Raw genomic sequence first — 23,945 nt, 5'->3', positions numbered from 1 at the left:
AACAAAATCTTCTCCACAGAAGAGCAAGTGATTTACACATGTTAATATGCCACCATTTTAAAGAGTAAAAACAAAAAACTCCTGCTGGATTCTGACGCTCCACCCACCCTCCCCCGACCAGGTGACCACACCCCAAACACGTCCCTGTCCCCTGCCTCCTCCGTAATGAATGAAAGAGGGGGGTGGGGGTAGGGAGGTAGGCGGCACAGATGGGGCTTCAAGGGAAGTGTCTCCGGAGGCAGGAAGTTTTGTTTTGCGTGTAAGGCACTAACACATATACACAGACACACTTCAGAATATAGTTTAACAGGTGTCAGGAAACAAAGCAAGTTACTCCATGGCTGTTCCAACCACCCTTGGAGCCGGCATGCTGGAGAGCCTGGGAAAGCCTGGTACTGCGGCACATGTGTGCCCAGCAGAACAGGACTTGCACCATATCCTATCTCCCCCCCAACACACTCACACAAAGAACACAAAGTACCAGTAATAGCAACTTTCCCTAGTGGAGCTATGTCCCTGTGGGGGAGAGAAAACAGAACCCAAACCAACCAAAATGCCTCCAAGCAAAGCAGCTAGCTCTATTCCAGGACACACACAGTGATGGCACGCCGGTCACACTGAAGCCCCGAGCCCTTGTGGACACGCATTGTTACTGGTGTTATTGTTCCTGTTTGTTTTGCTCTCACCCGTTGTTATTAAAAGGAACAGTATCTGTCAGCTGCCCCAGAAATACAGGGACGGTGAAGGGTCCTTTTAGAAGCATGACAACCAGGAGGGGGAAAAGGGGAAAAAAAGGCAGGCAGCATGTTGAAACCTGCCTCTAAGTTGAGAAGATAGAGCCTAAGGATGGGGACAGCTAAGAGGAGGGAGGGGAAACATGTGTTTGTGTGTGCTAGTGTATGTGTAAAAGGTAGACGATGTCTGTGGATGGCACATCTATGAGGTGGGGGCAAGGGCAGGAATAAAGACAGGCTAAGAAGTTCCGGGATCGGAGGACTGGGGACCACCAGCCCAGCATGGCAGATAGCAGAGAGAAGGCAGCTGGGGCGACCAGTGCAGGAATGAGAGCCCCCCCTCGACTTAGAGTGGGGGCCTCCTGGCATTATTTCAGGGGCTGCGATAAACCCAGCGCCCTTCACTCCTTTCAGAGGGTCTCTTTCCCCTCCTCCAGCCAGGAAATCATCGCCTCGGTCAGTTAAATACATATGTGCATATTTAATACCTCATCACACACAGAAACACACCACACATATTTATATAAATAAATAAAATCAGGCACCATCTATCGAGCAATGGAGTGAACTCCTTTAAACACCCACTACCCCTTTCCTCCTCGCTACAGCCTGAATTTTCTTTCTTTCAAAGCAGTGGTTCCTCCATTTCACATGCTCATGCCTAGAGTGTGAGTGGTGTGTGTGGAGCTGTGTTTGTATGTGTAAATATGTGTGTGCACACTTCCCTTTGCTCCTCATCTGATCAAGAGAAGCCCCTTCCCCTGCTGGCAGTCCAAGTCCGCCTTCCATCATCACCCAGCTTTCTATCCAAGCACAGTCCATAGCAGGGGGTTTGAGGGACACAGACACCCCCCCCCCAAAAAAAAAACCCATTCCAGACCCAGAAAGTCCCTCCCCAGGCTGCCCCTCTCACTCACCGATCTGGATATTGTTGGGGAAATTGGCACCTACTACCGCGCCTAGGAAACCGGTGCAGAAGAAGGCAAAAATGTGCTGCATATTCCTTTTTGCATTGGCGAAAAAGAAGCACAGGTCCAGTCATAGATTTGGTATTTCCCCCCCTTCCCTTGATTCCTCTCTCTGTTCTGCTTTTTCTTTTCCTCCTGCAGTTCCTGCCTTGCTTGCTTGCTTCCTTCTTTCCTTCTGGGAGGTTTGTCTGTTTCCCTTGGAATCAGAGCACTTAAACGGCAGCGTTAACACCAACTGACAGCCAGATTAACTGAGCACGGAAAAGAGAAGCCCGTCCTCATGCTGGCGGAGCGCTTGCTCCCCCTCTCCTCTCTCCTCTCGCAGCCTGCCTCTCTCTCCCTCCCTTGCTCTCGCTCTCCCCCTCACACTCACACAGGCTGCGAGCTCAGGCAGCGGCGCTAATACCCACCAAGCCAGCTCAAGTTCCAGGGCTGACCTCCTCTGCCTACCACCCCCTGTCTCCCAGTCCTCACCTTCTCCTCCTCTCTGTGTGTGCAGATGGGTGGGGGGGGTGCTGGGGCTGGGGGATGATACGGGGAGCCTGGTCCTGAAAGGAACAACCCCCTCTCTCTCCCCCTCCCCTCCCCCAGCTCTCTCTGCCCCCTCCCCCAACTCCCAGCCCTACAGATGCTACTGGAAATGTGGGTTCAGCTGCAAGTCAGTAGGTGGCAGGGGGTCCCCACAATAGTCCTCCATCCACCCGCTGCTTGATCTAGGTCACTTTTTCTAGGAGCACACAGGCTGTGCTGGATATATCTCCTGCACTCCACTGGCCCAATTATTCCTACAACTAATTCCTGAGGGGGAAGACCCTAGAAATCCCTCCTAGGAGCTTTAAAGGAAAATAAAGCCTTTTCCTCCCTAATAGGAATAACAGAGAGGCAAACCAGAGGGTCTGGAGTGATTGGCAGGTGCCTTGACTTGGACATTTGGTGGTCCCTGTCTGCTTTTACAGGAGGAATTGGTGGTCTCTTCCAGATCCTGGGTATGTAAAATGGGTCCCCTTCCCAGTTTCCCTGAATGCCACAGGAGTCTACAGCATCAGAATCGTGTGGGTGTACAACAAAGGCTAAGGATGCTTAGAGCAATTACATGAGTCATTTTGCAGGGATTCTAGTGAGAAGGTTCAGGCTTCTTTCAGTTTTCTCTGGATGCTGGTCATGTCCATGTAAACGAGAAGTCCATAGACCCTCGACTGGAGCCTCCGCCGGAATAACCTGTAGAGAGAACAACTGTGTTCAGGGAAGTAGTGTGGGCTGCCAAGTGACAGTCACGAACCATCACAGAGCACTTTGCAGTTTCTGAAGCAACTTCACAGTGTGACCTCACTCTTTCCTCACACCAGCCCTGTGAAGTAGCCACCACCCTTATTTTACAGATGAAAATCTGGAGGCTCTGCAGACTAAATCATAAAAATACAGACCTACTAAGATGGAGCCTGGACCCTCAGGACCAACATAGGTTCCATCCTATGAACTTGAATGTTCTGGGCATTACCAGTTGACCCACAGCCCTGGTCAGAATTCCCACTCAACAGATGATGGCACAGGAAAAGGAGAGTTCTACCTTTCTATAGTTAGAAAGAAGAACAGACCTGATTTTGCTTTGGCATTTGACTAGGCCATTTCTTCCCAAGGCTCCTCGCTTCCTTTGCCAGGATTGCTCAATTACGCACACTCACGTGACGCTACGAGGGCTGGGATTTGCAAGAAACAACTCACCATGTTTGATGGAGCTCCAGAACCAGGAACAACTTGGAGGTCAGATGCTTTCTAATTTCCTAAGCACCTGCACATCTATTAATTAGCTCAAATGATTTTTAACATGAGTGTTTATTTGTTTACCGTGTGCCAGGCTGTGCACACATCACTTAATTGTACAATGATGCCTGTGGTAGATAATCTCACCCCCATTTTACAGATAAAGAAACTGAGACCTAATAATTTCCCCAAGTTGCCATTACTAACAAGGAAGAGAATGAGGATTTGAACACAGGAAACTCTACCCTGAGGCCCAAGATCTTAACCCTCAGGCTCTAATGACAGAAAGTACTGAGCAAGAACATTCTAGAGGGAGTAAAAGCATCCACTTGAGAAGGTGAGAGAACAGATCAGGAAAGACCTCTAAGGTCCCTGATAACATTAGGAGTCTGTAATGCCAGGATTCCTTCTTATAATTTCTCCATTTGCATATTTTTGTCTCTTGCTATTTTGAATGGTACCTGGGGATCTTTTAAGTTCCCCGAGCTTTGTGCCTGGTAATAATAATAATTAGGCTGTCACTGAAAGCTTCACACTTCTCTGTCACCTTTCAGGGGAAGATCTCAAAGTCCTTTACAAGGATTAATTAGCAAAACCTCAACGCCTACCTGTAATAGTTAAGATTTGTTTTGCTTACTTTGGGGGAAGGGGGCTCTAGGGAGTCAAAACCATGCAATTTCTATGATCATTAGAAATCCTATAGTCAGATAGGTTTTCCTAAAATATAGCTCTAACTATGTCATTGCTTTGCTCAAATGTGGTCAATGGCTCCCCTTGGCCTATTAAATACATAGTTGTTCAAGGATTGAATAAACATGGAGCTTACATATTTCAAGCTTGAGCATCTAGGTCAAATTATGTTTAGGTTCAACTGTTTATCTTTAAAATTCTCTTCAAATATGGGTGGAGAACCTACTCTGTACCCCATAGGGTATCATGGGCTGGGGGATATGGAAAGGGAATATGGCACAGTTTCTGCCTCCAGGCAGATGAATGTAGTAGAGGAGGAAGAAAGATGAATCCTGCCATCTGTCATTGAAAACAGACCATGACATGAGCTCTGATAGAGATGTAAACACAAGTCTGGGGGAGCAAAGAAGGAAGCAACCATGGGGAGCCGGCAAGGCTTCAAAAGGCAGAAAGGGAGGGCGGAGGGAAGACATAGGATCCAAGGGAAGAGCATATGCAAAGGCTGGAGGCAGGAGAGGACACTGTATACTCTGGGAGCCTGGAGCCTGTGCTGCAGAATGGGAGGAGAGAATGGGGAATGTGAAACCTAGTAGTCAGGGTCAGGGGTTGGAGGCCACGGAATTTCTCTCAGGCACTGGGGAACAATGGGACATTTTTAGGACAGTAGTTATATGACCAGGAATGTACATGAGAAGGAAAATACTGGCCACGAGTGGAAGGGGATTTCCTCATTTCCTCAGCCTCAAAGGCTGGGACGACATACCATATCTTGCCTTAATAGCCTGTTCTGAGGTCATCTGTCATTAGTACACCACGCTGTCTCCCCCATTAGTTCTGAAGCCTGTTTGCCATCCCCAGTATCAGGCTTGGAAGGCTGGACTGTTCATAGTCGGTGATGATTGATGGCAACCAAACCCTGTACCAATATGTCACACACTGGGATTTACATTCACTTGTATATCCATCATACCATTTCATCCCCACCCCCAAACCTACAGGACAGGAATTAAAAACTTCTTACAGATTCAGTAAGACTCATGAGTGCCTAGAAGATCAGCTTAAGACAGTGGGTCTCCACTGGCAGTGATTTTTCTCCCCCAGATGATACTTGGCAATGTCTGGAGACATGTTTGGTTCTCATAATGGGCCAGGTGCTGCTGACATCTTGTGATGGCCCAGGGATACTGTCAAATATCCTGCAATGCACAGGACCTCCCCCCACAACCAAGAACTGTCTGGCCCAAAATAGCAATAGTTCTGAGATTGAAACACCTTTCTTAGGGGACATAGCAGCTGGCATGCCTGGGACTAGACGCCAGGCCCCAGTCCTAGTCTTTCCCTTTATCATACTACATTAGAAAGAGATTAGAGTCCTCTTCTTTCAAGACTTTTCACATTTAAAATAGGACACCTGAAAATGAGTGTTCCTCCAAGTTCAAACAGATGTGTATCTACTGAAGAGACTCCAGGCTGTAGAGAGGCCTTGTAATGCTGTTCAAACTGCCCTAGAGATGGCATGGCATCTACCCCTAGGATCAATTTGACCTATTGTGGTTCATCTCTTTGGCATTCTTTTTTAATTTTTTTAAAGATTTGATTTATTTATTTGTCAGAGGGAGAGCCATAAGCAGGGGGAGCAGCAGGCAGAGGGAGAAAGAGGTTCCCTGCTGAGCAAGGAGCCTGATGTGGGACTTGATCCCTGGGATCATGACCCTAATCAAAGGCAGCCGCTTAACCAGCTGAGCCACCCAGGCGTCCCTCTTTGGCATTCTTTATGTTTCATTACCATATAGCCAAAATAGTCTAAGATTTATTTTTTTGGCTTTGGTTTTACACTACAAATCAAGGAGTGGGGTGTTGGGTGGGGATTTCAGATACAAATGCCTCTTTGGGCCAAGCAAGAAAATGAATGAAATGAACCATGCTGGGGAGAGAACAGTGAGGACAAAGAGAACTAGAAGGTATACAACCTTTCAAAGGGTAGTTCCAAGGCCTCAATGCCAGCCAATTCTTGTAAGGAACCATAGGCCGGTTGTGGCCAAGTAGTCTGTTTTGTTGTTGTTGTTGTTGTTGTTGTTTTAAGAGAAAGCAGAAATAGGATTTTTTTTTTTAAGATTTTATTTATTTGACAGACAGAGATCACAAGTGGGCAGAGAGGCAGGCAGAGAGAGAAAGGAAGGGAAGCAGGCTCCCCGCTGAGCAGAGATCCCAATGTGGGGCTCAATCCCAGGACCCTGAGATCATGACCTGAGCTGAAGACAGAGGCTTAACCCACTGAGCCACCCAGGTGCCCTTAAGTAAGGATTTTTTAAAATATTAAGTATACCTTCCCTGCAAGGGGCACAAAAAGGGTTGGGGCAGAGGAAAACGTCTCTGAGCTTGAGCTGGCCCACAGACCACAGAGTGCCAGTTCTCGGTCAACGGAAGGCAAGGCTTAAGGGTCCAAACACCCATCCAATATCACCTTGGAGGACAAGTCCACTTCATCTCTGGGCCTCTGTTCCCCCACCTGTAAAATGAGGAGACTACATTAGGTGACGGCTATAGACTGTTCTGGCTCTGACACAGAGAGTCCATTTGAGGGCAGGGACCTAGTGGGAAAGAAAAAGGACAAGGGATGGGTCTGGGAGGACCTGTGCTCCCTGCCTGCAACAGTGGCGATCAGCAGGTTCCTTCCCCTCCCCTGGGCTCGCTTCTCAATCTGTAAAATGTGGGGGTTGTACCAAGGTCTCTTCTGGCTTGAAGATTTTAGGCTTCTAGTGTGAAACAATTCAAGGAGGGGGGAAGCCGTCAAATTTATGATCTGAGAACAGATCGCTGACAGCTAACAAATTGGCAAAAACGCAATCAGAGAGAGGCTGCCTTGTGGCTTTATAAAGACCCCGTTTTAAAAGATGTAGAAGAAAATAATAATGATAATATTTTTCATGTTTTTAGCACAATTCCTACAGAAAGCTCCCAAAATACTCCACAGACTGTGTGTGGTGAGAACACCACCCCGAAGAATGTAATTACCCAGCCTGGAGTTCTGCCAGGTTTAAGAGCATTTTCTTTCTTTCTTTTTTTTTCTTCTTTCAGTCTTCCCTCCCCTTCTCAAACAAATGACAGCATTTTCATAAGCCCTCAGAATTCCGAGGTAATTAGGGAGCAGTGCAAGTTCTGGAAAACACCCTGGGGCAGGATCAATGCCCGGGGAAAAAAAAAAAGGTCTATTCCAGGGGGAAGCTCTCATTGTAGCACCATCGTTATTGGTAGAAATCGAGGCACTGATTATTCCTCCAGAACAGCAATGCCTTCAGAAAGGTGGCCTGGGCAATGCACTCCAGGACAGTTGTCCAAGGGGCCGCATTTCCCATGGCTCTCCTGGGAGGCCCTGATCAAGACTGCCAGACTCAGCATATTCTCACTGGATGCATCCTTTTGGGTAAGCCATTCCACCCCTTTGTCTCTATGTCTTGTCTACGAAACATGGGTTGTAAGGGGGCCTACTTCATGAGGTTAGAGTGAGGATTAATGACACGCTGGATACCAAGGGCCTGCAAATATCCAAATACACAGTCAGGACTTTGCCAGCTGTTACTGCAGGGAATGGGAAATGTCATTGGTTTTTGCCCAGTGGTTGGAGTCCAGATGCATCCTGGCCCTGGAAGCCTTCCCAGTGGTTCTAGGCTACTTCTGCCTTCTTCTCCTATAGTTCAGTTTGCCAGTCTCCCGTTACCTCTATGTCACTTCCCCACACCCTACAACATCTGTGTACCAGGGACACACAAACTGCTATTTCTCCTGCCCTCCCATCTCCCTCAGTGACAGCTGCGTTCACCGGGTCAAGCTGAGGACCCCACATCCAACCCATCAGCAAACTTCATGGGCTGGGCTGTCAAAACACAAGCAGAATCTACCACTTCCCACCACCTCTCCATTCGTTCCCCCCCCTCACCTCGCATCTGATCATGGCAATCTTTTCCAACACTTCATTTCCACTCCTTCTCTACCTCCTCCACCCTGCTAACCACCATGGCAACATAATTTGTTCTCTGTACAGCAGCCAGAGTGAAACTTTTAAAAACAGAAGTCAGATTTTGTCACTCCCCAGCTCTTATATATCCAGGAGCGTCACATCATTCTTAGAATAAAATCTAAAATCTGGCTGCTGGCTGCCTCTTCAATCCCATTTGCTAGACTCTTCTTCCCTTGCTCACTCTACTCCAGTCGCATTAGCATTCTCTTCATTCTTTGGATGCACTCAGGACCTTTGCACTTGCTCTTCTTTCTGCCCAGACAGCTCCTCCCTCAGAACTGCACATCACTTCCTCTCTTGTTCCATACAGGCTTCTGTTCAAAAGTTTTTTTATTTACTTTATCCCAAACAGGACCCCCACCTCCTGCCATGACTTTTGTGTCCCTTACTCTGCTGCATTTTTATTTGCAGTGTTTATTACTACCTAAATATATCATATATTTATTTATCATTTGGCTCATTATTAGAATGTACCTTTTTGAATCCAGTACTTAGGATAGTCTCTAACAGAAGTAAGTTCTCCAAAACGTAGTGAAAGAATGAATGGGTGGCCCTTACATTCTGATGTTTTCAGACCCCGTTCACTTCTCATCTTCCCCACAATACTTTCCCCCACTCATTTGGGCATCCCTGAATATCTGTGTTACTTATCAGTTATCGCTTTTAACTGATATTTAACTTCGCCTCTCCTACTTGATTTTCAGCCCCGTAGGGGGCATGAATAATACCTAAAATATAATGAGAATTAATTAGTTTTGAGTATTTACTATGTGCCAGGCTACGTATCTGCCACATGTCATGTGATGTTCCCAGGAACCCCGTAAAGTAGGAACCTTATCATTCCATTTACAGGTTCATTACAGGTGGAGAAGGGAGGGTTGGGCTGACTAATTACTTCCAAACTTATACAGCCATTTAGAGGCAGAGCTGGGTTTCAATCTGTATCTGCCTGTTTTCCAAGGCTGGTTCTCCTAACCATCATCCTACACTATCTCAAGGACCATGCTCATCCGTTTGGCCAATTTGCCCTGCACAGGCCCTTGACAAGGTGCACTATACTTCCAGAAAGGTCAAGAGCTTGCCCCAGGACACATGATGGCCAAGAGGTGAGCTGGCCAAGTGGAGTCCTCATACTCAAAACACATTTCTGTAATAGCTCAGCCACAGAATTATCAGGAAGGGGCCCAAAACAGCCATTCAGAAAGCATGAACAAAACTGGGGTTTGCTTCAAAAAGCATATGTGCTTTGAGAAAGAAAATGAATCATTGTTTCTCTCCCCATATCCAGTAACCTTCTTTGAGGCCCAGCAGTAATTATGGTGCATATCATAGTCCCTACCCACCCCCACAGCCAAAGGGGGATTTCAATCAGTTTTCAGGAGACTCGAAACATAAATGGTTCTAATTGACTGTCATACTCCTAGTATTAAATTTTGCTGCTTACCTAACCTCTAGCCTCTCCTTTATTACTCTAAGACAGACAACATCATGCAGAAAGGGGGGAAAAAAAAAAGCTAAGAGTGCGACATCTCTTATGTGGAAGAGAAGCAGCTGGAATGTTGGAACTGGAAGGAAATTTTGAGACAATGGAGCCCAGTACCTTCAATTTACACATAGAATAGGCTTTCAGAAAGGTTAAGTCATTAGCCCTGGGCCCTCCAGCAGACAGTGGCAGACCAGTAACTTGAAATCCAAGCTCTCCTGCAGGAGAATATTGTTCATGTCCTGTCACAGTGAGAGAGATCTGACACAAGGCTCATCTAAAGGGGTTCAAGGAATGGTGATCAAATTACAGCCCATAGAAACACAAGAAAAGGGGCCTAAGTTAGACTGATCTTTTAGAAGAGGCAGATGGGAGTCCCCGGAGAACATGATCTGCCCACTAGCCCACTGCTCATGTGGTAATTTTTCCACCAGACACTTCTGAGATGATATTTCGGCAAAACAGACAAGGAGGGTCCAACAGTCGGCCTGCTTGTTGCCTGACAGCTGGACAGTGGCAAGAATCAAGAGAATAAGCCCAGGCTAAAGTTTGTCTGAACTTCCCCAGTGTCCTTAACAGACATCCCCTAAAGAAGACTTAACCACCCCCTCCTCTACTCCTCACTACGGATTTATCGCCTTCACTTCTCTGTTTATCCCTTTTATGGGCCCTTCAGATAAAGCAGTTCCAGAACTCCCCGTTCCCTATTCTCATTCTCCTTTCATCCTATGATGCTACTGGAGTAGACTGACATCCTCAGTGACCCAACTTAATACCTGCCAACTTGAGCGGGTCACACTGCTCCACCATCTTTCCCATTCCTTAAGCCAAACCGAAATGGCAACTTAGCTCTTCAAGACCAGAAGAGAGGGAGGCACACATGACAGAAGGGAATCCGCCTCCATGGGGAGAGGGAGGACAGTAACATAATGTCATCAATGGCAGTCACCACTTGCCATCACATGCAGCACACTGTGCTGAGTACTTTATACACATTATACCTCTCAGTCCTCTTAACAACCCATAGCATTGTGGTGAGCCCCATTATACAAGGCACACCTTGGTCTATTAGTCTTCAAAGCCTCTGCCATTCACAATTCAGCTTCATGTTTTCCCTCAGCAAACCCTGTAGAAACAATATTAGCAGTTCTTTTTTTAATAAGTAATGAGACTAACTCAAGAAGCTAAAGCACTAACTAAGGATACACAACCAGTACCTGGTAGAACCAGGTCTCAAGTCAGATCATTTCCTCCTATTTAACACCGCCAGTTTCTGTTTCTCATGATGCTCCCCACTCCACCTTCCCTCTGCCGTTGACATCAGGCAAAAGGCAGTGATTCCTGTAACTCTTCCAATGCGGCTCTCAGGCAGGGTCAGTGATGCTATGAAGCTCATGGACTATATGATATCACTTAAAAAAAAAGAACCCTGAATCTACAATATTGCCTTCTATTATTTTTAGAGCAAATGTATAGCATTTCAGCTATAGTAATGTCCACCCGGCTTTGGTAGGCTCACCTGAGAAACTAACCACTATTCATTTATAACATTTTCTATGGAAAACTAACCATTATTTGTAACACTTTCTACCTGAAAGAAAAAATGTACTCCCTGAACTCAAACCAGGAGTAAGACTTCAAATCATGTGGCCAACTATTTAGAACTTAAGAGTTCTTTCAATGGGCATGGTCTCTAGGGTCATCTTCCTCACACCAGCAGGGACCAAGGCTCGTGGGAGTAGTTTGGTCCTTTGACCCCAGAGGGATGAAATAGGCAGCAAAGTGCTTCACCAGGGCAGATGATGTCTGGGAACACCCTGCAGTAACTGCCCTCATTCAGTGCCAACCACTGGTGCCTGGTTTAGCCCTGGAAGTTAAATATGAGCATGTACTTCTCCAACCTCAACTCTCTACGGTCAGACCAAGACATGCTAGGATGGCATACCCCCTACCAGCTGCACCATTTAGTCTGCCCAGCCAAGATGGGTTCCCATGGACAGTGCACCCCCAGAATGGATGTGCCGCAGGGGCGTGATGATCAGTCCCCTAACAAAATGGTAGCCCTGTCCTGGGTTATCAGGATGTCCTAATAAAGGGGAGAAGTGAGACATCAGAAAAGAGGCAGATCTGGGGTGGCAGAGTCTAAAAGGCAGCTGTTCAGATTTCTGCGTTCCCTCTGAAATGGATATGCACGACTATTCAGGGTTCCCACAGTAGCTTTTGGCAGGGATGGCATCTTGAGAAGCAGAGACGGTGAAGATCTGTGGCCTAGGGTGTAGGTTCTCCTGGACATCAGACATCCAGCCCTCTGCTTCAAAGTTCTCTCACTGTGTGTCTCACTGTGTCTCAGGGAACCCTCTACTTCACCATAGCTGTGCTCCTCTCCCACATACTTAGAGAGCTGTGGTCATTTGTGAGTCTTTGATGGTCAAGCAAGGCACTACAATCTAAGGCTGGAAAGCTCTGGGGGTGGGGGAGACACAGAATAGCATCATACTTTTGATGAAGTCTTAGAATGTAAGTGAGATTTAGTGGGGTGAGGTCTGGAGCTGAAGACCAAGAAAGAATTCTTGAGACATCTTTGGTGCAAAATGGTGGTTTATTAAAGCACAGGGACAGGACCTGTGGGCAGAAAGAGCTGCTGCCCTGGGACTGTGAGGAATGGTCCATTATATACTTGCAAGTTGGGAGGGGGTTAGGGATGACACAAGTCTCTAAGGGATTTTGGAAGCAAGGCTTCCAGGACCTTGAGGAGCTAGCTGTTGTTGGGAAAAAGGTTATTCATTAATGGTAATTAAACCTTTGTGTGAGACCCTTTAGATGTCTATCAGTGGGCCATATGCTTGGGAATGTTTGTCAACATGTACCTTGGAGGGCTTAGAGATGAAGTTTCTGGAGGAATTGTTAAAGTAGACTTCAGGATCCTGGTTGGGGGTAGGGGTCGGTCAGGCTAGGATTGCCCTTTGCCTTTAGCAAAGCCTCCAGGTGGAGGTAATGGAGACCCTAGAGGAATGTCACTCTGCCTGTTGTAAGGACTTGTCAGTGGGTAGGGAAATTTAATAATTTTTCTTCTGCCTCTGTTTCCCACATCACTTTCTCCATGAACCCTTTGCAGTATCAGAGGGTCCTTCTGCTATAGAACACTTCCTCCTCCTTGTGGACCCCCTGCTGCCGACCCCCCAGTAGGAAGAGCTAACCTCCTCTTGCACCCTCTAAAACTGACCAGCCCTTCCTGCATTGTCATCCCTGCATGGGCATCCTAAAGGTCCCTGAGACTTACCTTCAGCCTCCAAAGTTCTGAAGCCATCCCTCCTCAGGGAAGTCCAAGGGGCAGCTGGCTCATTGCTAGGTGCGGTGACCTCCATGCAGGGAGCAGAATGACTTGGCCCAGGATTAGAGCCCTGAAAATGAGGGCCTCAGGGGACTGATTGGGAAGCAAAGCCCCTTGCTCTCCGAGCCATGGGGCTGCATGCAGGAAGCAGCCAGAGTACAAGAGAAGCACTTCTTCCATTCTGAGTCCAAACACAATGATAACAGAGAGAATAAGGCAAGCAGGTGGTTGGCGGTGGTGGTGGTGGTGGTGAGGAGGGATGGGACGCCATACCGGCTCATGGGGCATCAGACGCCTGAACTATTTCGTCTTCAAGAGCCACTAGAGAGGCGCCCGGGTGGCTCAGTCAAGGGCTGGACTCTTGATCTCCAGCTCAGGTCTTGATCTTGGGGTCCGGCTCCACGCTGGGTGTGGAGCCTGCTTAAACAACAACAACAAAAGCCCCTAGAAAGGCTTGGCCACGGTGGGAGGGCACATCAGTTCCCTCATGTTCCCTGGGTGGAGCATCGCGGCGCGGTGGGGGAAGACACAGGAGGCAAACTCCTAAACTGCAGCCTGGACCCGCCTCCAGGGTGTCCCCGTCCTGGGTCCCTGTCCAGTGCCTCGCTCGCTGCCGCAGTCACGGGGGCTGAGGATGAGCGGCACGGGCAGGGTGGCGCCACTCTTCCGCACTCAGGGACCCGGGCAGTTCTAGCACTTCATGACCTTTCCCCTCAAGTCTGGCTCCTGCGTGCTCCCTCAGGGAGGAGCTGAGGCAACGCAGGCACACAGTTCCGGAACCGGAAGGGGTGGCCGCTTCAGGGGCGGGAGCTTTGAAGCAAGAAATGGACAGGTTTTCAGGAAGAATGACTAGGGGGCTTCTGACTTCCTCATGACTTCTGCCTCTGGAGTGAGTGGCAGCAACAGGTAACCAACATTATTTCTCGGGGACACTTTGACCGTTATGGAGATGGCCCAGAAGTTAGTCTGTGAGGGGAGGTGTCCAAGCCATGTTGGCTAAATGTAACCCACAGGATTATTAACTTTTAACCCCGCTGATATTTAGAATATGAGCTCCGGAGTCGTAATACTTGGATTGGAAGACTAGCGGGAGGCTTGTTAGGACGTGACCCTGGGCAAGGTACTTTAGCTCTCTGAGCCTCCTTTTGCCTATCCTTAAAATGGGGACAAAAATACCTCAGAGGGATTTGTGAGGACCACAGGAGAAAGGGCATGTATTTGGCGCAGTGCCTCATCAACCGCTGACACGCAGTCCATGGTTATGTTAGCTAAGCTTTACTGGCATTTTCTTTGGGCCACCACTTAACTGGGTGAAAAGCAGCATCTAGCCTGTTTTCTTTACTGAGGAAAATAAAACACATCTGGGGAGGACATGGAGATGTCTGTGCAGCCTGGGAGATAAATACCAGTGAGCAAACAGGAAGGTCCAAAGCCAGTGCAGGAAGCTAATGGGAAGGTTCAAAGAGGAATCTTTGGATCCTGAAAGAGAAGACCCTTTCACCCCAAGCAGGAGGGCAGTGGAGACACTATAGACATTCAAGGCTGCCTGAGGACATCCTTGACAGAGCTGCTAACCCAGACCTTCTAGAACTTAGCATCAAAATGAATCTGTATCACACTTAACCCTGCATGCTTGGGAACGTGTGGGAGAACTGGTTCTGAATTCTTGAATCCCTTGCGGGGAAGCCCATCCAGGCCAAACTCCCTTTTGCTTTAGGTTGAGAAAGCTGAGCTCAAGAAAGCACTTCTTCCTAAGAGAGAGTATGATATCATGGGTGGCATCTCAGGCTGGAGAGCCAAAGTTCCTGCGTCTGAATGCCAGCTCTGCTCATCACAAACTGTGGGGCCTTGGGAAAATCAGGTCATCTTTGCAGTCATTGTTTTTGTTTTTGTTTTTACCTGTAGGGTGGCAGTGATAATGTGAACATCAGAGTTTTGAGATTAGTAACTATAGCAGAGTGTCTGACCCACAGTAAAGACTCACATGTTCCCTAGTAGGACCAGTGTGTCCAACCCTTGTAACCTCTTCCCTTCTCACAGCCTCCCATTCCCCGTTCTTGCTTCTTACTGAGTTGCACCACCCACTTTCATGGGAATTTCTGAGAAGAAAATATTTGAGCTGTTCTCTCCCTACCAGGGTGTACCCTCTTCTCTAGCAGTAAATAGCTTTGTTTTTCTGAACTTTAAGTCTAGCCTCCGCTTAAAAGTTGCTTTTAGTTAAGGCAAAACTCAGCCTCCACAGATTCTGTCCCAGACCTGGTAATGATCGTAATGTGGGGAGTCAAAGGAAAACAAGCAATTTGTTATAGCTTGAGTCTAAGATATATGTGGCGGGGGGTGAATTCAACATGTGGATGAGGGGCAGGGCTTAAAGCAGTAGAGTTCATTGGCTAGTGAGCAGAAGTAGTTGAGGGGGATAGTTTTGCCCCATGGGGGATATTTGGCAATATCTGGAGACATTTCTAATTGTTGTAACTTGAAGAGAAGTTTTCCTACTAGCACATAGGGACAGAGAGCAAGGATGATGCTCAACATCCTTGAATGCACAGACAATCCTCCAACAACAAAATTACCTAGCCCCAAATGTCAGTAGTGCCAAGATTGAGCACCTCTGGTTTACAGGGAGATAACTTTGAAAGATAGAGGATAGATTATCGAAGACAAGCATAAAGGGAGTCATTGAAGGCTTTTGAGCAGAAGTTTTCTAGACCATGCTGTGCTTTAGAAAGAGAATCCAGGAGACCTAGGCAGGAGCCAGTTAGAAAGTCATTGCAATTAGAATTAACTAGGTGAATCCCAGAATTAGGGCAATAGAAGAGGGAGAAAAAAGGAAGTGTTAAATTAGAATTTGATTTTTGTACAACTTCTCTACCACTCATCACTCCTATCTCCCCACATCCACTGTTTGTATTATGGCTATAGAAATATCATTTCCAAACCAAGTGGGATATTATGAATACTCTTTCTTTCATGTACAGCCTTTTATTTTTCAAGTTTAATAAATTCCTTGCTTTTAAAATTATTTAATTACATTGTACAGAAAAAATATAAACCAATTTCAGGTGGACAGTTACATTAGGGATGGGGAAGGGAATTGGACAATATAAGGGTTGTTTTAGCTGTAATTACATTTTAGTTTTTGAAGAAAAAAAATGACTCTGGTACAGCAGAAATGTTGTTGCAGTATTTTCTGAATTTTATGTGGTTGAAATGTTCATATTAATTTTTTTCATTCAAGGAAAGGAGTTGTGATATTAGACTTTGACAGGGTAGAATTGGCAAACATTTTCAATTTACTGAAGTCAGAAAAAGAAGAGTGAAAAATTATATGGTTGCGTTTTAGGCCCAAGATAGTAGAAATACAGGAATGATAATCAAAGTGAAAAAGGTGTGTGTGTGTTTGTGTGTATGATTGTGTGTGCACGCACTCACACGTGTGCACCTGCTGGAGATGGGGGAGAAATTGCCAGAAAGAGGAGTAATCTTTTAGGTATGCTAAGCTCACCATCCTACAGTACATCTTTGTGGAAATTTGGCCATGAGAAAAAGCTAGGTCAGGAATTCAGGATCAAAAGTCACAGTGAGCCTCTGAGTCTTGGGGAGCATCTACTTGACCAGGTTTTCCAAGGGAGGATGTGGGGTGAAGAGAGACAAAACCCAAAGACAGAACCTTAGAAACTATCAATACTTTAGGGTCTAAGGAAGAAAAAGATATGTTAAAGGAGAGATTACAGGAGCTAGAAGAGGACAAGAAGAATATGTTGTCATGGAAACCAAAGAACAGAGGATTTCTGAGAAGGAAAATGTGGATAGTGGTGTAAGGGCTATGGAGGAGGCTGGGCTGAGAAGGAGCCCCTGGATTTGATGACGCATAGTACAATGGTAGTTCTCAAGAAAGCAACTATCATTAAGTAAGTGGCCTGTCATTCATGCATTTAAGTCTACTTATGGAATATGTGTAGGTCATGGCAGTGTGAAGATATGAAGGAATGAGCTAGAACAGGGTTCCCTCCCCTCCTGCAGCTCACAGTCTCGTGTTTAAATGTACAAACCAATAGCACATGTGGCAATTCATTGTATCATGATAGAAGCATGCATGGGATGTGATGGAATCAGCTCAGGGAAGGCTTTCTGGAGGAGGTAAAATCCAAGATGAGTTTTATTTATGTATGTATGTATTTATTTATTATTTAAAGATTTTATTTATTTATTTGACAGCAAGAGAGGAAACACAAGCAGTATGGGAGAAGGAGAAGCAGGCTTCCTGCTGAGCAGGGAGCCCAATATGGGGCTCCATCCCAGATCTCTGAGGTCATGACCTGAGCCAAAGGCAGAGACTTAATTACTGAGCCACCCAGGTGCCCCTCTAAGATGAATTTTAAAGGATGACAGATGAATTGGAGTCAGCCATGTGAAATGGGGAATGTGAGTTGGTAAAAAAGGAAACACTTTTCCCAACAGAAAGATCAGTGTGAGCAAAGTCTTAGAGCCAAGAGAGATCATGGTAAGTTCAAGAAGCTAGAGTAGTTCAAGATCACCCGGGTAGCTGTCAGTTGAGCATCAGGCTCCTGGTTTCAGCTCAGCTCATGGTCTTGGGGTCCTGAGATGGATTTTTGGATCTGGCTGCCTGCTCAGTGGGAAATCTGCTTGAGATTTTCCCTCTCCCTCTGCCCCTCCCCACTCTCTCTCTCTCTCTCTCACTCAAATAAATAAATAAATAAATAAATCTTTTTAAAAAAGAGCTAGAGTATTTCAGAATGTTTGGAATGGAAAAGGATGAGCTGTAGCTGTAGCGAGTTACACAGGGGTCAGACCAGGACCACCTTTATATAATATAATGTAGCATTTGGACTTTATTTTGAAATTCATCAGGTACGACTGGAGCCATCAGGACTGAAGGACTACCTCAGCTCCTTCAGGTTTACTTATTAACACACTTCGGTAGGACAGCCCAGAGCTTTAAATCTTTGTATCTGGATTTAACAAATATTCAAAAACATTTGTTGATTAATGAAAAAATGTAAAGTCAGTGAGTCTCAATAATTTATTCAAGAAAGTGAACTTATGAAAGAGAAATAGAACTCAATTAAAGAGAACGTGTGAAATAGATCAGGAATGGAGAGGATGTATGATAGTTAGGATTTTTGTCCATTTTCCTCATTTTCAAAAGATACCCACACATTAAGATTATGTAAATACCTACTCATTACAGCAAATGTTAACACATAAAAGTGTAAAAGTTCAAGTCCACTAAAAACCTTACCCACTGAGACAAGCACTATCAACACTTCTGTGGCTACTTGTTTCCACATCTCTTTATACATACTGTGAAATTTAATAAAGGGAAATCTCTCTAAAGGGGACTCAGGATACTAGAGGCAGGGCTGGTAGGGGGAGCCCTACACTCAATGTCAATTATAGGAAAAACTGTCAATTACAGACTCATAACAGAAGAATCTCAACAGGAAAGAATCATCAAGTACTAGCCCCGACAGGGAAAGGTGTATGTTTCAATTCCTATAAGAAATCAACTATCCCTGCAAATCACCCAATGAGAAACTGTCATCAACTGGACTCTTGCTTCTCTCCAATGGGCTTTTGTTCAAGACAACCCCTCCCAATTTCTTCCTTCTCTGTAGAATAAGGTTCCTCTCTTTTGTTTGTTGGACTTACCTATAGTTTTGCTAGAACTTGCTTGTCGCATATTGCAATTCTCTGCTATTCCCTAATAAACACATCTTTTGCTGTTGAAATAACTGACAGTTTTATTTTTAAGGTTAACAATATGTAGACATTCACATATGTACATTTATTTGAATAGATCATAGCCTATGTGTTTTATCATGGATATACTTTGTATTCCTTTTGTTGGGAGTGGAGTGGGGAAATATTGAACACATTTATCTACTGAAATAAGTGTCAAATGGAGGAAGACAAGTGCAAGATTCAAGAGAACAGACATGGAGATGCAATCAGTAAAATCCAGAATATGGAAATCTCTCCAGAACAAATTATTAGTGTCTTCAAGAAATAAATTGCAGAAGAAGCAAAAATAGATGGGACAAAAGCTTATAGCACAGAAGATTGAGCAGACATGTCAACCAAATGCAATGTTCAGACTTTGTTTGGATAATGATTTAAATAAAAGGAATTTTAGAATCATGTGGGATATTTGAGCCCTGATAGAATATTGATGTTTTTTAAACCTTTTGTGGATTTTTTACATGTGATCATGATATTGTGGTTGTTTTTTATTTTTATTGTTTTAAGTGTGAGGTATACTCTTCCCAGTGGGGAGAAACAGGCAGTTCTCAGAGGGGTGCTTATATTTTGCTGGGTTAATAGAGAGATCTTAGTTAAATAACTTTGGTCAATCTAATAGCAAGTGGTATATTCAGCCCATTGACCCAAGGCTTCAATCTTTTCTAAACTCCTAAAGCCTTCTGAAGATCTGGAATTCCGTGAGATTTAAAGACTTTGATCATGTGAGTTTTACAAGAGTTCACTAATTCTACAGCGGGATAAACTTCTATTTCTTTTTTTGAAAGATTTTATTTATTTATTTGTCAGAGAGAGAGAGCACAAGGAAGGAGAGTGGCAGGCAGAGCATGCAAGGGAGAAGGAGGCTCCCTGCCAAGTAAGGAGCCTGACGTGGGACTTAATCCCACGACCCTGGGATCATGACCTGAGCGAAAGGCAGGTGCTTAACTGGCTGAGCCACCCAGGCATCCCAGGATAAACTTCTGTTTCTTACTTACACCATCAAGCTTTGAAATGAGGGAATAAAAAATACATTTTTTTTTCTTTTTCTTTAGGTACTGATCAAATTCAGATCACTAACTTTGAAGACCAAATCATTCATTTTTCAGTATCCCACTCTACATCAGAAATACATGTTTGAAAGGAAACATTAGATTATTTTATTTCCTGTCCAATGATCTTATAATGTACCTATTTATTTATTTATTATTATCCTTAAATTTTAGGTAGTTAACATACAGTGCAATATTGGTTTCTGGAGTAGAATTCAGTGATTCATCACTTACATACAACACCAGTGCTCTTCATAACAGTGCCCTCCTTAATCCCCATTGCCTATCTAGCACATCCCCCATCCACCTCCCTCCATCAATCTTCAGTATGTTCTCTGTTAAGAGTCTCTTATGGCTTGTTTCCCCTTCTCCATTTTGTTTTTTCCCCCCTTCCCATATGTTCATCTGTATTCTTTCTTAAATTCCACATATGAGTGAAATCATAGGGTATTTGTCTTTTCTGACTAACTTATTTCACTTAGCCTAATACACCATAGCTCCATCCACGTCGTTGCAAGTGGCAAGAGTTCATTCTTTTTGATGGCTGAGTAATATTCCATTGTACATATATACCACATCTTCTTTATCCATTCATCAGCTGATGAACATTTGGGCTCTCTCTACAGTTTGGCTGTTGTAGATAATGCTGCTCTAAATGTTGGAGTGCGTGTATCCCTTTGAATTCATATTTTTGTATCCTTTGGGTAAATACTTTGTAGTGTAATTGCTGAAGAGTAGGGTAGTTCTAGTTTTAACATTTTGAGGAACCTTCATACTGTTCTCTAGAGTGGCTGCACCAGTTTGCATTCCCACCAACAGTACAAGAGGGTTCCCCTTTCTCCACATCCTCACCAACACCTGTTATTTCTTGTGTTGTTAATTTTAACCATCCTGACAGGTGTGAGATGGTATCTCATTAGGGTTTTGATCTGTATTTCCCTGATGAGAGAGATGTTGAGCATCTTTTCATGTGTCTGTTAGCCATCTGGATGTCTTTTTTGGAAGTGTCTATCCATGTCTTCTGCCCATTTCTTAACAGGGTTATTTGTTTTTAGGGTGTTGCATTTGGTAAGCTCTTTGTAGAGTTTGGATACTAACGCTTTATCAGATATGTCATTTGCAAATATCTTTTCCCATTCTTTAGGATGCCTTTTAGTTTTATTGTTTCCTTTGCTGTGCAGAAGCTTTTTATCTTGATGACATCCCAATAGTTCATTTTTGCTTTCATTTCCCTTGCTGTGGTGACATATCTGGTAAGACGTTACTACAGCTGAGGTCAAATTTCTGCCTGTGTTCTTCACTAGGATTTTGGTGGTTTCGTATCTCATGTTAATTCTGCTTTAGTAAATGGAAATAAAATATCCTCAGAGATAGAAGAGTGGACACTGGCAACAACAGTTGGAGGGATGTGTTCTGGTTTTCCATGGACTCAGATAAGCAGAAGGCACAAACATCAGCTGGTATATGGGAAGTGGTTCTATTTGGGAGCTTAAGCAGAGCAGATCATCTATTAGGACAGCTATAGGCTGTCAATTGGGAATGGAAATAAAGAATTGTGCAATAGCACTGAGGGTCACTGCTGAGAGGGACAAGCATGGACTGTATTTAGATTGGGGCAGCACAGTTAGGACTTTAGCACCAAGCCCTAAAGTCAGGAAACCAGGTAGAAAAAAGATCAGATTTTCCTAACTCTTTTTATCCTGGTGGCTTTTTCCCTTTCCTCAGGTTCCCCAGTATTTGGCCTTAACCATGTACTTTATGACTAGTGTCCACATTACTATTCAAGAAATAGTTACACTTCACTGAATATGTGACTATGTAGTAGGCACTGTGCTAAGAGTTTTGCGGGCATTAATTCACTGAATCCTCACAACCGTATGAGAGAAGTGATATCACCTTCATTTTATCCCTTCAGTTATCCAAGAATCCATTCAAGACAGTAATGTAGGCCAAGCATTGAATATATTGAGTAGACAGACGATGGTCAATAAGACTGATAGATTCCTGCCTTCATAAAGCTTTCCATCTAATGGGAGTGACAAACTAGAGAATTAATAACAGGAAAGTGTGTGTTTAATTATATTTGTGATATGTGCCACAAAACTTTACAAAAAGGAGACTTAACTTTCTCAGAGGTTCCTGTGAGAAAATAATATGGAATAGGGACCTGAAGCATGAACATCAGTAAACTAGTGAAGAGACTTGAGAGAAGAACATTCCAGACAGAGAGAAGTCAAAGACCAGAGAGCTCAAAAGCTCTGAGGTAAGATTGATGAGCAGTGGAGGTCAGCTCAGATGCTCTCTGTAGTCATTCTTCATGTTGTGGGACTTCAGCGTAAGGGCAAGGGAAAGCTAAGGAAGAAAGTAACATCATGCTTAGAGTGAACAGAAGTCCAAGAGAGAAAGGACAGAGTGGGTGGAGTCTAAAGATATTCAGGATGCAAATTTAACCAAGGGAATTTGGTGAGTGACAAATTTAGGGTATAAAGGAACGAGACAGGGGTGTCAAGAATGACTTTCAAGTCTGGCATAAGAAACGGAGGTTGAGAGCAGTTGTGTTCCATGTTGAAGTTCATGTAGGTACCTAGCCAGTAGGAGAGGAGATTCTGAAGCCCAGACTCAACTCAGTTTCCATTACTGGTCATTAGTGATATTTGTGGAGTGGCTACAAGAATAGCTTTCCACAGTGTTCTCATGACCCCTTCTTAACCCGAGGCCATAATAACAGCCAAGGTCTGCTAGGTGATCGATGCAAAACTCAAAAATGACACAGTATGATGTGGTGAATGGATAACATTTACTTAGTGTTCCCTGTTGAACAGGCCTGCAGCACACAAATCACAGTCATATTTTATTTTATTTTATTATTTTTATTTTTATTTTTTAGATTTTTTATTTATTTGACAGAGAGAGATCATAAGTGGAGAGAGAGGGAGAGAGAGGAGGAAGCAGGCTACCTGCCTAGCAGAGAGCCTGATGTGGGACTCAATCCCAGGACCCTGAGATCATGGCCTGAGCTAAAGGCAGAGGCTTAACCCACTGAGCCACCCAGGCAGCCCCTCACAGTCATATTTTAAACAACCACCTCCACCTTCGTGGAAGAGGCAGCCTGGTGGCTACGCAGTTGAAGTTTAAGAGCCCTAGTCTGAACTCTGACTCTTCTCTCGATGACTTCATAGGCTAAGATCAGACACAAGGTGTAGAGAGGAAGCAAAGATTTAGAGAGGTAACAAAGCTAACCAAGATCCAAGGCTCAAGTGGGGTGGCCTGGGATTTCCAAGTTGGTCTGTGCATACAGCCAGCTGAAGAAGAAAACCAGGGGTTGACATCCTAATGAATTTTTGATGTACCTACTATAAGCCACAGACCCAAAAGACTGAAAAGTCCTAGAGCATAAATCTTCTCGTTAAATCTAAATCCATGCAACAAATAACTCTCCTATTACTTCAGCCTTTACATTCTGCTACTTCATGAGCTGAATGAAACATAGAAAATCACCCAGCCCATTCACTCATGGTACAAGACAAGAAAATAGACCTCTGCAGATTTGCCCAAGGACACACAGCAAATTAGCAAGAGAACAGGAACTAAATTCCTTGTCTCTTAGACTCTTAGGGAAGTGTTCTTTCTGCTGGGCCAGCCTATCCTTTCTAGGATACAGTCTGCCTGTGTACCCAAAGAACATTCCTGAAAATAATTGATTCATGCAACAAATACATGTTGAGAGGCTCATTTATGCTAGACACTGTTTTAGCAGCTGGGAAAACAACAGTGAACAAAGTAGACAAATATTCCTGCCTTTATGGAACTTTTAATCTGGTAGAAGGGCAATAACCAAGATAAATAGGGTAGTCTAGAGTGTGTTAAATAGTGATGCATTTTAGGGCTAAAAATTATTGCAAGTTAAGGGCACATAAAGTATCATGGGTAGGGTGAAATTTTAGGTAGAGTGGCCAAGGGAAATCTTACTGTAAAGATGTCTTTTGAATAAAAACCCAAAGGAGGTGAAGGAGCTAGCCATGCACATAACCAGGAGAAGGCATCCCAGGCAGAAGGGAGATGAGTGGAGGGGCTTAGAGATGGGGGCATGTCTGGACTGTTGCGGAATGACAGGGAAGCTGGTGTGGCTGACCTGGAGAGGATGAAGA

At 44.7% G+C, this 23,945-nt stretch overlaps 1 protein-coding gene and 1 long non-coding RNA gene across 7 annotated transcripts in view; one reads left to right on the top strand and one right to left on the bottom strand.

Moving 5' to 3' along the window:
- Positions 1-2,142, bottom strand: part of GRIA1 (glutamate ionotropic receptor AMPA type subunit 1) — a 309,387-nt gene extending 307,245 nt beyond the window's left edge. For 2 of the 3 annotated variants that reach the window (XM_047730840.1, XM_047730839.1), the window contains exon 1: positions 1,652-2,141. In XM_047730840.1, the coding sequence (XP_047586796.1) occupies positions 1,652-1,733 (82 nt within the window). In that variant the 5' untranslated portion in view covers positions 1,734-2,141. Of the gene's footprint in view, positions 1-1,651 lie in introns of all 3 variants that reach the window. The other variant, XM_047730841.1, reaches the window with a different exon arrangement.
- Positions 2,143-13,781: 11,639 nt separating this feature from the next.
- Positions 13,782-23,945, top strand: part of LOC125100742 (uncharacterized) — a 246,114-nt gene continuing 235,950 nt past the window's right edge. For 3 of the 4 annotated variants that reach the window (XR_007127637.1, XR_007127639.1, XR_007127638.1), the window contains exon 1: positions 13,782-13,891. This is a non-coding gene — a long non-coding RNA (uncharacterized LOC125100742). The remainder of the gene's footprint in view (positions 13,892-23,945) is intronic. The other variant, XR_007127640.1, reaches the window with a different exon arrangement.

This window comes from Lutra lutra, chromosome 5 (assembly GCF_902655055.1).
Source record: "Lutra lutra chromosome 5, mLutLut1.2, whole genome shotgun sequence".
NCBI lineage: Eukaryota > Metazoa > Chordata > Mammalia > Carnivora > Mustelidae > Lutra > Lutra lutra.
Note: the sequence above shows the minus strand (reverse complement) of the source record. Positions and strands in the feature narration are given on the sequence as shown.